Genomic DNA, 13,251 nt, shown 5'->3' on the forward strand with positions numbered 1-13,251 from the left:
GTCCTCATGGGCAATGGGTGTTGCTTTTCTGTGTCTGAAGCATTTAACTCCAGACCCAGTTTTGCAATCTGATCCCTCCTCAGAAACCACCCACTCTTTATTTATTTATTTTTGGCCAGGGCCCCAGGCTTGAACTCTCCACCACCAGTATATGGGGCCGGTGCCCTATTCCTTTGAGCCACAGGCACCGCCCTAGAAGCCACCCACTCTTAACTCTAAGAAAGCCTGGGGCCTCTCCCCACTCTTCCATCTGCCCTTCTGCAGCCCTGACGCTCACAGACGCCTGCCAGACGCCTGCTCTCAGAGAGGAGAGGACAGAGGCACGGGACCTGAGGCAACTCATGTGAGCTCTGTGGGGAGAAGGTGGGACGGCACGGGTGGGGTGGGGGTGAGGGCAGTCCTTTAAGGACAAGGTACTCAAGGGGTGGCTCCAAGCACCTGGTTCAGGGAAAACAGATGTTGTCAAGACAGCCAGCATTCCAATCTCAGCTAGCTGCTCACTTTGTGAGTTTGGCTGGGCTAATGGTCAAGTTCTTAGTGTTAAGCCAGGTTGGAATCTCTCCCCACAACATGATTAAGGATGTGATCTGACTCTCCCGATTGCATCTTCCCCACCCTTGTGGGGGATCTGAGGGCTTAGAGATGGCTTCTCCCTGAGAAAGTAGGTGACAAAATTGGCCATAGGGGTTTTCTGGCAAGTTCTGCAGGCATCTTCAAACTGCGGCCCGCGGGCCACATGAAGCCGTGTGAATTGTATTTGTTCCCGTTTTGTTTTTTACTTCAAAATAAGATATGTGCAGTGTGCATAGGAATTTCTTCATAGTTTTTTTGTTTAAACTATAGTCCAGCCCTCCAACGGTCTGAGGGACAGTGAATTGGCCCCCTGTTTAAAAGTTTGAGGACGCCTGGGTTAGAGGGTCATCCTGGTAGAAGGAACTGCTGCGTGAGTTGCTGGAAACCGCAAAGCCTGTAGCCCATGGTGTTCTCTAGACTATAGTCCCACGTGGAACAGCTTGGGCAGGGGTCGAAAGCGCTGATCTCAGGGCCAGGTTTTCAGAGGAAACGGGCTTTTCCTGCTTAGACTGTGTTCCAGGAAGTTGGTTTTCAGGGGGGTAAAGGCCGTTGGAGAATATAGCAGAGAATAGAGGCTCCCCAATCAAGCAAAGACAGTGCCATAAACATAAGCTTCCATAGGAAAACAATGTCTCAAATCTTCGCCTATCAGTTCTGTCCCTTCCCCGACATAATGTCCAACTAGAGAGTTTCCTGATGTCGCCTTTGCCCGTCATCGTGATTGGACAGTTCTAACATGAAAGAATGAGGGAGGCTGGATGCAGTGGCTCATGCCCGTAATCCTAGCTCTCTGGGAGGCTGAGGAGCATGGATTGCTTGAGCTCAGGAGTTCAAGACCAGCCTGAGCCTGATCCCATCTCTACTAAAAATAGAAAAACTAGCTAGGCGTTGGGGTGGGCACTTGTAGTCCCAGGTACTGGGGAGGCTGAGGTAAGGGGATCGCTTGAGCCCAGGAGTTTGAGGGTGTTGTGAGCTATGATGCCGGGGCATTCTACCACAGGGGACAGAGTGAGACTCTGTCCAAAAGAAAAGAAAACAAAGAAAGGGTGGGAGCAATGTTGGAGGCACTAGTGAAGAATGGGGTTCTAAACTAGAGTTTCTCAACCTCAGCACCCCTGCTGTGCTGGACTGGGTGATCCTTTGTTGGGAGGCTGTCCTGTGCATTTTTGGGGGTGTCAGCATCCCTGGCTTCTACCCACTGGGAGCCAGAGTTACCTCAATTGCTGAACCAACTTCTTGTCTCCTGAAACCAAAAAGTGAATTCACAGACCAAGGGAGATGGCAAGTGAATCTGAAGTTTATACAAGGCAAGTTCAAGGGCAAATAGGGAAATTTCTTTATTGAGAGAGAGAAGAAAACCCGAATGGGTTAACACCCACTGAAGCTAAATGGTAAGGGGATTATATATGTTGTCTAACCTCATCTATCTTCTTTGTCTGCAAGGAAGTATAACCTACGTTCCTTTTGTTCTTTCGTGCCTTAACTTCTGGCACCAGGTGCTTAGATTTTAAAGTGAATATACCATGAGCTTAGTTTGTTTTGTTTGCAGTTTTTGGCCGAGGCCGGGTCCGAACCCACCACCGCCAGTATATGGGGCCAGCGCCCTACTCCTTTGGGCCACAGGTGCCACCCAGTTTGTTTTGTTGTAAATGTCAGTAGTGGTTATTTCTGGGTGGTGAGAGTACAGGTGAATTTTATTCTCTATTTCCAAATTTTCTATAGCAAACCTGTATTTATTCAAGTCATTAGAAAACTAATGGTTATAAGAACTTGTGTCCCTTCAAAATAGGGAGGATTTCTTTTTTTTTGAGAAGGAGAAAGGGGAGAAGAAGTGGGTGAGGAAGATGACCGGGGGGAGAAGACCTAGCGAGGAAATGCCATTTCTGCCATTAGCCCTGAGATCAAGAAGCAAATATAGGGACGAAATGAAAGAGAACCTGTTAGCGTCCTTACTCAGGGCTGCCTGTCCACGCACCACAAACTGGGTGCCCTAAAACAACGGATATTTATTGTCTCACAGTTCTGGAGCCTAGAGGTCTACAATCAAGGGGTCAGCAGGGCACACCCCACCTGCAGGCTCCAGCGCGTAGTCCTTGCTTTCTCTGCCTTCTGACAGCATAACTCTAACCCAGGCGTCCTCAAACTTTTTTTTTTTTTTTTTTGTAGAGACAGAGTCTCACTTTATGGCCCTCGGTAGAGTGCCATGGCATCACACAGCTCACAGCAACCTCCAACTCCTGGGCTTAGGTGATTCTCTTGCCTCAGCCTCCCGAGTAGCTGGGACTACAGGTGCCCGCCACAGTGCCCAGCTATTTTTTGGTTTGCAGTTCAGCCGGGGCCGGGTTTGAACCTGCCACCCTCGGTATATGGGGCCGGCGCCTTACCGACTGAGCCACAGGCGCCGCCCGTCCTCAAACTTTTTAAACAGGGGGCCAATTCACTGTCCCTCAAACCGTTGGAGGGCTGGACTATAGTTTTAAAAAAAAACTATGAAGAAATTCTTATGCGGGCAGCGCCTATGGCTCAGTGAGCAGGGCGCCGGCCCCATATGCCAAGGGTAGCGGGTTCAAACCCAGCCCTGGCCAAACTGCAACAAAAAATAGCCGGGCACTGTGGCGGGCGCCTGTAGTCCCAGCTGCTTGGGAGGCTGAGGCAAGAGAATCATGTAAGCCCAGGAGTTGGAGGTTGCTGTGAGCCGTGTGATGCCACGGCACTCTACCCGAGGGCGGTACAGTGAGACTCTGTCTCTACAAAAAAAAAAAAAAAAGAAATTCCTATGCACACTGCACATATCTTATTTTGAAGTAAAAAACAAAACGGGAACAAATACAATTCACGCCGCTTCATGTGGCCCGCGGGCCGCAGTTTGAGGACGCCTGCTCTAAACTCTGTTAATCTGTGTCGGATTGCGGTGTGTTTTTATAATTAACTACTACCTAGCAGTAACAATTGTTTTTTTTTTTTTTTTTTTGAGACAGTCTCACTTTATCGCCCTCAGTAGAGTGCTGTGGCGTCACACCGCTCACAGCAACCTCCAACTCCTGGGCTTAGGTGATTCTCTTGCCTCAGCCTCCCGAGTAGCTGGGACTACAGGCGCCCGCCACAACGCCCGGCTATTTTTTGTTGCAGTTTGGCCTGGGTCGGGTTTGAACCCGCCACCCTCGGCATATGGGGCCGGCGCCCTACTCACTGAACCACAGGCGCCGCCCTGCAGTAACAATTTTTAACACTACTGATGCCAACAACAACATGGATGAATCTCACAGATTATATTGAATGAAAGAAACCAAGCAAATGGTTCCAGTTATACGTGGCTCAGTACGAAAATTTTGAGACAGATCCTGCGTTATGGCCCATCATTGCGCTTGGAAGAAAACCAGTCCACGGTGTCCTTTCTGACTCACCTGTGTGTGTTTCAATTTGCTCAGCGTTTCCGTGTTGCCGGCAAGGGCTTCATTTGTTGGACACTTCAAAGTCCAAACAAACATAGACTTTGTTTCTTGATTTGTGTGTATCTCAAAACTTTCGTAACAGCCCACTAGGAAAAGGTCAAGAATATGTAAACTGATCAGTGGTTAATAGAGGAGTCACGGTTGCCTCTGGGGTGCGGTGAGCATTGCAGGGAGGAGGGAGAACAAATGCCTTGCTTTGTATCTGGATCTGGGCGGTGGATAATCACCACCTTGATTATTGTAAGGGAGGAAGAAAATACTTGGATTTCATAATGTTTCATGGAATGTGCAAAAGCCTTGTTTTCCACATTCCTGACCAGAATATCACTCAACTCGTGAGGACATGGATTTAGTGCTACAGGAGCCGGTGGACAATGAAACAGGGAAGGAAAGCAAGGCTGGCATTGGTTTGCAAAGGTAACGGGAGAGCTTGGGTCCTGGGGCAAGGGCTGGCTCTGCTGGGCTGCTGCAGACACCCTCGCGACAAGGAATAACTGCCCTCTGCAGGCATCAGTGGTGTCGTGGGCCCTGTCTCCCTACCAGTCTCCATTACTAGCATGTAAAAATATGCTCCCCTAGGGAAAAGAATATTCCACAGAGCAAAACTTATTTTATTTTTTTGAGACAGAGTCTCACTCTGTCACCCTGAGTAGAGTGCTCTGGCATCACAACTCACAGCAACCTCAAACTCTTGGGCACAAGCTATCCTCTTGCCTCAGCCTCCTGAGTAGCTGGAACTACAGGTACCCACCACAGTGGCAAACTAAGTTTTTTGTTTTTCATAGAGATGGGGTGTCACTCTTGCTCGGGCTGGTCTTGAACTCCTGAGCTCAAGCAATCCACCTGCTTCAGCCTCCCGGAGTCCTAGGATTATAGGTGTGAGTCACCTCATCAGGCCCCAAACTAAATATTTTGGAGAGTAAGTCAAGATTTAGTCAGGTACATAGTGTGAGGAAACCAAACTCTAAGGACAGAAATCACCCCATACGGAGGCCGCCCCTGGTTCATAAACCACCAAGAAAGCCCTTCAGTGTTAACAAATGAATAAAGTTCAGCCCAATTATCCACTAATCAAGAGATGTGGCACCACCAGCCTCCAGCACAGTGTGGGCAAAGAATATCTGGTGAGTCTATCAGGTGAATGGCGTGTGGTGGCTCGTGCAACTAGACTGCACTCTCAGGTGACGCTGGCAGATGTCACTGCTTGAGACAGGGCATGCTGAGGCAGCGATGTCCACGCGTGAGATGTTTGGTTTAACGCATGAAACAAAACTTCATAGTTCATACACAGTGGCGTCGTTGACCTCTGCAGCTACATTTCTATTTGCTGTTTCTCTTTTCCAGCACACTCTGTGGACACAGGTTTAGACTGTGGCATCTGAAAAGTCTGGGGTTCCTCCGCATCCCCTTTGCCTTCACTCCGCTCCTTCCCTACCACAAGCCCCTCGAAACCTTCTGTTCTGCTAACCGATTTACATCTGTTGATTAATTGAGTCTAAATTTATTAATTCATTAACACTAAAGGTTCCCTTGGTGGTATATTTGGTTTTGAATCTTTTCCATGGAGGAACTGTGTGTGTGTGTGTGCATACAGAGAGAGGTTATTTGGAAGATACCATATTTCTGTGTGTCTACACCCTTCGGGGAGGAAGTCCTGACATTGACAGACAGGTGAGGATGAGCAGAGTCTTAGGCTCTGACCCCCTTCCAAAGCTCTGTCTTTACCTCGCACGTACATCGGGGAAAGCCTCCTGTGCTCTGAGGCTTTCTGTTCCCTTCACTGAAGAGAAAACAAGTTGGCTTGGGTCCTTCCCGGGGTTCCCTCTAGCTCTGATGTTTGCCCTGGGCCAGGGCATCTGTGTCAACAGAATCCCACCCCCAGCGGGGCCTACAGGGAATGCACAAAAGCCCCAGGTAGGAGAAAGTGTCCCAAGTTGTGGACTTGGCTTTTAGCTGACACTGCTGTCCCAGGAAGGCCAAAGTCAACCAGGCTGGCAAAGATCCCTTCACACTTTGCCTCTTTGTTCCAAAGTTCTTCCATGAAGGACCAATCCTGTTTGCTTGAGGGGCCATGTAGAGCTGACCAAGAGCAAAGAGAATGTTCCAAACATTAATAATAATTTATCTCGACTTTTTCAATGTTCAACTCCTGATAGAAGCAAAGGCACACCCAGAGTAGCTGAAGTCAAGGTCATTGGCGTAGAGGATGTCTTATACTACGTGGCCCCATCTCCCTCTGACTCCACTGGACCTATATAGAACTTCCAGCCCCAACACCTGCTGTCCTCTTTCTCCTGTGTTCCCTGGTCTCTTCCTCCACTGGTCCCAAGTTCTTTATCTAGAGCAGGTCTTTAGTGGTTCCCCATTGCCCTCCCTCCATGGCAGTGCCATCATCTCTCTAAACAAGGCTGACAACCCCCCTCAGGACTGACCTGCCTTCCCCAGCTCTTTGGCCAAGGCTGAGGTCACCCTCATCTGTCTGCTTAGAGGTCCCTCTCACATGTTGCTTTCCTTCATGGAACAAGTAGTTTTCAGTAGAGGTTGAATTATTCAGGGAGGCTCTAGAACTGTCCAAAGAACTTTTCAGGGAGATTCAGGGAAGATTTGAAGTTAAGAGTGAAAAGAGCATCCAGAAGCCACAGGGGCCTGGTGAAGAGTTGGGCTTTCCCATCTGGGAAGTTGAAGCAAAATCTTTATTTCACTCGTTCACAGAGACGTGGACGATGCTCCTCCAAGTGAAGATGAGGAACCGGAAGAGGAAGAACTGTCAGCTGAAGAAAGAATATTTTTGAGAGAGTCTCCCAGATGGAAGCAAGATCTAGAAGTGAACATCAGAAAGTTACATGCCCTTGCAGAGGATGTTGATGCAACTCACAAAACATTCACCAAGACCAGCCTGGTGGCCAACTCCATTGCTGTTGTCTCTGGAGTCATGAGCATCCTAGGTTTGGCCCTCGCTCCAGCAACAGGAGGAGGAAGCCTTCTGCTCTCCAGTGCTAGCCAAGGTTTGGGGGCAGCAGCTGGTGTCACCAGCATCTTGACCAGCATGCTGGAACGCTCTCACAATAAAAAAGCCCAGGATCGGGCCACCAACCTAGGGGTCATCCTTGACACTGAGGCCGGAGAGGCTGGGGCAGACAAAGCATACTATGTTGTGGAAGCTGGCAAGATCACCTATAATTGTGGGAACACCATCAGGAATATCAAGAAGAATCTGCATGTCCTTCAGAAAGCCAGAGCCAATCCCCGCTTAGCCAACGCTGCCAAGCGCCTCATGACCACAGGCCAAGTCTCAGCCCGAAGGAGCCGGCAGGTGCAAAAGGCCTTTGGGGGCACAACACTGGCAATGACGAAAAATGCTCGCATGCTGGGAGGTGCGATGGGTGCCTTGAGCCTTGGTCTGGACTTGGCTGCTGTCTCAAAGGACTGGAAGGAACTGAAGGAGGGAGCAAGGATGGAGTTGGCAGAAGAGCTGAGGGCCCAGGCTCGGAAGCTGGAAACGAAGTTGACAGAACTCACTCAGCAATACGAGAGCCTGCAGCAGAGGGTGAGGCCAATATTTCTCTCTTTGGGAAGGGCCAGGGTGGGGAATGTTCCTCAGGATGTGGTGGCCCTGGAGGTTCAAATAGTATCAAGTACACCTTGAAGATGAGGGTGCCTGTCAGGAACAAACCCGGTCATGTCTTCTGTTGTCCCCTTGACATTCCTTAAGGCCCAGTTTTTAAGGCTCATCCTGGTATCTGCAACTCGCACACTGATTAGTTTCCTAGCTTTAAATAAGAGGACACTGAGCCTCAGGGAGTGTTTTGGACTGAATTGTGTTCTCCCCCAAATTCCTATGTTGAAGCCCTGAGCCCCAGCCTGGCTGCATTGGAGATGACACCTTAGGGAGATAACTAGAGTCGAATGGAATGGGTCTCTTTACATGAGGAGGATGAAACACAAGAGGGCCCTTCCTGTCACCTGTACCAGAGAAAGGCCATGTGAGGACACAGGGAGAAGGTGGCCCTTAGCAAGCTGGGAAGACGACCGGCCTCACCAGAGCCCCTTGTGAATGGGTGAGTACCTCCAGCTGGGACTTCCAGCCTCTAGAACTGTGAGAAAATTATTTCATAGGCCAGGTAGTCTGTGGTATTTTGTTATAGCAGCTGTGATAACTGAGACAGGGAGGTCATGTCACTTGCCAAATGTCTTAGTCTGTTCAGGCTGCAATAACCAAACACCTTAGACTAGAGAATTTGTAAACGATAGAAATGTATTGCTCACAGTGGTGGCTGCTGGAAGGCCAAGATCAAGACACCAGAAGCAGCAGATTCAGCATCTGCTGAGGGCTCACCCTCTGTGTCATAGACGGCACCTTCTTGCTGTGTCCTCATATGGCAGAAGCGGCAAACAAGCACTCCCTCCGGCCTCTTTTATGAGGGCACTAACCCCATTCTTGAAGGCTCTGCCCTCATGATTTAATCACCTCCTCAAAGGGCCTACCATTTAATTCTACTGTAGGGGCAGAGGAATTTTCTTTCTACACCTTGAAGTTTTGATCATTTGAATCTGTAAAACAAACTGACAATAGACAGATTAACAGGAGAAAAGGCATCTAAATCTATTAATGTGCAAGCACATGGGAGTGACACAAAATATGAAACTCAAAAAAGGGCCATGTAGCTAAAGCTTAACTAGCTCCCTGAGCTACCAGAAAGAAACGGGACTCTGATAGGGAGGGGAGGGTGAGGAAAGAGGAAGTGTGTGGCCAGGAAAGGTTCTCATCACACAGATACAGTCTCTCACCCTTAGAAGAACGACTGGAAGAACAGGCATGGTGTCTCAGGCATAGGGATGTTCAGTCTCCCTTCCTACTGTACAAATTAATCTTTGCTGCTTAATGTAGATTCCGGGAAGGTGAATCTTAGCATTCAAGGAGGAACCTCTTTTAATCAGATAAGGGAACTTCAGTGAGAGAGCCCTTCCCTGTATTTGGGCAGAGAAACTTTGGTTTGGACTCTTATTTCTGAGGCATTTCGATCACCTTTGTTCAAAGCATTCAGAGAGCCAAAGCGCCCTAATTTGGGGTATCCTTTTCTGAGCCCCTAACACATTGAGGATGTCAACCTAAACAAACAAGGCATTAGAAAAAATATCCCTAAATATATTGGATTTTCTTGGGAATAGAAACAAGGATCATAATCCAGAATGCCTGCAATGGCAAACCACAGGTGCCTTGGGTGGAGGGAGGGGAGGGGGGACTTTTGATTGGCAAAGAAGAGATTTATATAAGCTGCCTAGAAACAGAGTTCATTGGTTCTAGAGGTTCGAAGCCAGAGTTATTGTCAGTTCATTGGTGGAGATGACACTACTGGCCAAGTGTTATCCTAAGAACATCTTATGTGGATTACTGCAGTTCTAGGGAACGTCTGGCCATAAGATTTGTCAAAGCAGGAGGCACAAGAAAGTCCTTGGTTCTTATCTCAGACATATAAGCCTGGGTGAGCCTCCTCTCCTTTGGACCTTCTCAGCCTTATTTTGTCTGGATCTGACAACAATGATTTCATCCTCATATCTACAACTCTCACACCGATTAGGTCTCAACATCTGAATTTTGGGAGTACACGAACATTCAGACCAGCACACCCAGTCCTTGAAGCCAGATAGTGGGAGACTCAGGATGCCAAACCCAAGAACGCTGACTTCTGAGCTTTTACCAATGCCGTGGTGCTGCACCGGAGGCTTTGGAGCGTTCCTGTGATAGGTGTTTGGTGGTGGTTGTTTGTTTTTCAGGAATTCATGCAAGAAGAAAGGCCTCTGAGCTCATCTTTGGAGGGAGCCATGGGGACTCTGCCTCAGCCCCCAGCCAGACATGGGGAAGCAGGATCTCAGGTAACATGGAGGACCAGGGCAGGGGCTAGCAGACGAAATACCCAGAGACTTACCAACTGGAAGGTCTAAGGGGCACTGGGGAGGGACGGATCCACCCTGGCTGGCAAGTGTGGTGAAGGTCATCTCCCCCATCAACACCATCCTCCCTTTTCTCTCCTCTACTTCAGCCCCATTCATTCACCTGCACGCAGTGGGTTCCTTACGCCAGCCTCTAGACTCAGTGCCAAGGTGCAATAGGAAGCCCCCGGGGGGAAAGGCATTTTGTGTTCTCACCTCAACTTACCTCTGGTTGCCTCTCTGTGTCTCTTCCTCCCCAACCCTGGCAGTAATTGCTGACTCAGACCTTGGACCTGCGCAACTCACTCCGGTGGGAAGGAGGGAGGCCCACCTTCTGCGTCCCCCCAGCCTCACTCCCTTCAGGACTTCAGAACCTGGAGTTTTCCTGTCGCCCAGCTCACCCATCTCAAGAATATTTTTTTCTTTTCTACACATTAGCGGCTAAAGTAGTGCATAGATATTAAATAGATTTTTTTTAATGCAGGAAAGTAGAAAATAAGAACAAATAAGGCACCTCCCAAGGGTGACAATGTTAAGGTGGTCTTCATGCCATCTGTATATGATATTGAAATGTTAAAAGAGCAAGCTTGACTGCATTTTGCTGTCTACTCCTTCTCTGTTCCATTTTATTACCCTCAAAACTGGTTCCTCTTGTTTATTTACTGACCACACTTGTGATTACAGCCCTCCTGATTATAGCTTTTTATGATCATGCCCTTTATGATGACCCTTACCAGTAAGTTCCCCTCCCTGCGTTCCCCCAGGACATTGTGGTTCGTACCTATGTTGTAAGAAAAATCACTAATTGCTCTCATTGTGTAAAATGATTAACTGCCCTATCCTGAGATTCCCCCTACCCCTTTAACTGCTATTTGCTCTTCTGTAATAATGCTAGCTTGCCCCCACCCCAAAAAGTTTTTGCCCTAAAACGTTTTTAAACTGAAAAGTTAAACTTTTTATTTTTTTTTAAGTAACGTTATTTTTTTTTATTTTTGCAGGGTTTTTTTTGGCCAGGGCTGGGTTTGAACCTGCCACCTCCGGCATATAGGGCCTGCGCCCTACTCCTTTGAGCCACAGGTGCCACCCCAAAAGTTAAACTTTTTAAAACTTTTTAAAAACCCAGAGCCACAGACAATTCGGGGCTGCTCTCAGAAACCCCATGTGGGGAGACTGAGGCAGTCGCCGGCCTGCTCTTCAATAAAGGACTCCACCCTGCAAATTCGGCTTGTCTGGCTGTGTGGTCTCTGGGGGACTCCTGAGCATAACAACGACTGTTTGCATTTGGTTACAGAATTTCCTTCCTGTGACTTTCTTGCTTTGGGGGTGGAAGTGCTGGCTTTATGTCATTGCACGTTTGTCATTAGACTCCTTAGATGTCAGTCTGGGATCTTCCCTCACGGCTGCAATATGTATGTCTCCGCCACCCACTGAGTTTTCCTTCTTTCTCATTTCCAGTTTCCTGGTTTGTCTATGAGCTGTAACTTTATGCCTTGCTGTTTTCACTTAGCAGTACTTTCTACCATTCAAGTCTGTCCCCGGGTTTTCATTGGTATTGCTTTCTTATATTACCTAATATTCTCTTGGTCACCGCTCCTTAATGTTCAAAACCAACTCAAACTAGCTAATATAACAAAAAGAGTTTATTGGTGCAGGATACTAGCTTAGGATACAGCGTGCTGCTGGGGTGTGCAGGTCCAGAGGATAAAGATGTCATCTGGTGTCTTTTCGCCATCCAGACAGGCTTCTGCGTCCCAGGTGGGGCGGGAGAAGGCACCGCCAGATGCACCCTCAGCCCGGAAGAGAAAGGGGCGGGGCAGAAGTCCAGGGCCCACTGTGATTGGTCAGGCCCGCTCACATGACCTTGCCTCCTTTGGTGGCGGGAACAGCCCGTGGAGAAAGGAGATGGAAAACAGGAAGGCGACAAGCCCTGCACTTCTGCCTCTGCCCTTCTGTGAACATTTAGGTGATTTCACATTTTTTTATTATACATCGTGGTAAAATGAACATATGTGTGCCAAAAGCTTTTTGCGTGCTTAAGATCCCTAAGACAAAGGTTAGCAAACTTCAAGGGAGAGGAAGAGGCGTTTTCTCCCTACATTATAATGGTAACACAGATCGCCAGAAGTTGAGAAAAGATTTTTTATTTATTTTATATTTTTGGAGACAGAGTCTCTCTTTGTCGCCCTGGGTAGAGTGCCGTGGCATCACAGCTCACAGCAACCATAAAATCTTGGGTTTAAGCAATTCTCTTGCTTTAGCCTCCCAAGCAGCTGGGACTACAGGTGCCCGCCACAACACCTCTAAAAAGGTGCCGCCTCTCTAAAAATAGCCAGGATCTTGCTCTGGCTCAGGTTGGTCTTGAACCTTTGAGCTGAGGCAATCCACCGGTGTTGGCCTCCCAGAGTGCTAGGATTGCAGGTGTGAGTCACCATTCCCGGCTTTTAGAAAAGATTTTAAAGTGTGAGGTGGGGGAGCCACTATCAACGTTTTGGAGTCCTCCTGGTAGTCTTTACTTTATAAATCTTATGATCTAGAAGTTTTAAATAGTTGTAATCCTGTGTCTGTGCAATTTTGTTTCCTGGTTTTGTTTCTCTCCTTTCCCTGTTCACATAATTATTTCATAAGCATGACTATAAACAGCTTTATTGCATTTAATAATGTTTTCTTAGTGTTTGAAAATCCTTCAGTGTAGGGACATTTATGAAGTTCTGAATAAACATTATCAATAATAAGGCCTAACACAACATATTCAATAAGCTTATGGTTTTTGTTTGTTTTGTGGAATGAAAAAGAATGAATCAATGAGAGAATGGAGATTTGAGACTCATCTCTGACACTTGCTGGATCCCATTTTGGAGGTTTGGTTTTCTCAGCCATGAAGTTAAGTGTAATCTGAATAAAGTGCAGGACTCCGTTTGGATGAATGACTCACAGAAACAGCAGTCTGGGAGTAAAATAGCCTTGAAAGAAATTCCAGTGCTCACTAAAGCCCTTGAGCCAGTTTCAAAGGGGGAAAGAGACATCATCCTTTCCTCTTTACCCACTTTGCTCATTCCCAAACTTGCACCCCTGCGGGGCAGAAGCTCTTGGAAGTGTCTATTTCCTCTCCCCTGTGCCAGCCCCTAACCATCTTCCTGGCTTGTGGCCAACCCTTCATGCAAGACCTCCAATCCCACGCTGCTGTCACCACAGTCCGCTTTTCTGACACATGTCCTCCTACGCCACCTGGAATTCTGGTGAACAAATGCTTTCACCTCATTATACCTCCCCACATTTAAATCTTTGCTGTCCTTGC

At 47.9% G+C, this 13,251-nt stretch overlaps 1 protein-coding gene across 5 annotated transcripts; it reads left to right on the plus strand.

Moving 5' to 3' along the window:
- The first annotated feature begins 203 nt into the window (after positions 1 to 203).
- APOL6 (apolipoprotein L6) lies at positions 204 to 12,250 on the plus strand. Of its 5 annotated transcripts, none has more exons than XM_053585226.1 (5): positions 204 to 343; positions 4,346 to 4,442; positions 6,738 to 7,572; positions 9,801 to 9,899; positions 10,226 to 12,250. In XM_053585226.1, exons 2-5 carry the CDS (start codon positions 4,369 to 4,371, stop codon positions 10,226 to 10,228), a joined length of 1,011 nt encoding a protein of 336 aa, XP_053441201.1. In that variant the 5' UTR covers positions 204 to 343; positions 4,346 to 4,368; the 3' UTR covers positions 10,229 to 12,250. The 5 variants fall into 5 exon arrangements, 3 of the variants coding, with proteins under 3 accessions (XP_053441201.1, XP_053441202.1, XP_053441203.1); XM_053585227.1 differs by lacking the exon at positions 204 to 343 and adding an exon at positions 4,071 to 4,182; XR_008378939.1 differs by lacking the exon at positions 204 to 343 and adding an exon at positions 7,873 to 8,083 and having other exon boundaries at positions 4,189 to 4,442; positions 10,226 to 10,254.
- Positions 12,251 to 13,251: the final 1,001 nt, after the last annotated feature.

The sequence above is a fragment of the Nycticebus coucang genome, chromosome 3, assembly GCF_027406575.1.
Source record: "Nycticebus coucang isolate mNycCou1 chromosome 3, mNycCou1.pri, whole genome shotgun sequence".
Taxonomy (NCBI): domain Eukaryota; kingdom Metazoa; phylum Chordata; class Mammalia; order Primates; family Lorisidae; genus Nycticebus; species Nycticebus coucang.

Coding starts and splice junctions, on each gene's coding strand:
- APOL6 (XM_053585226.1), top strand. CDS start 4,369: ATGGATTTAGTGCTACAGGAGCCGGTGGACAATGAAACAGGGAAGGAA. Junction 4,443..6,737: donor GCTGGCATTGGTTTGCAAAG/GTAACGGGAGAG, acceptor ACTCGTTCACAG/AGACGTGGACGATGCTCCTC. Junction 7,573..9,800: donor ACGAGAGCCTGCAGCAGAGG/GTGAGGCCAATA, acceptor TTTGTTTTTCAG/GAATTCATGCAAGAAGAAAG.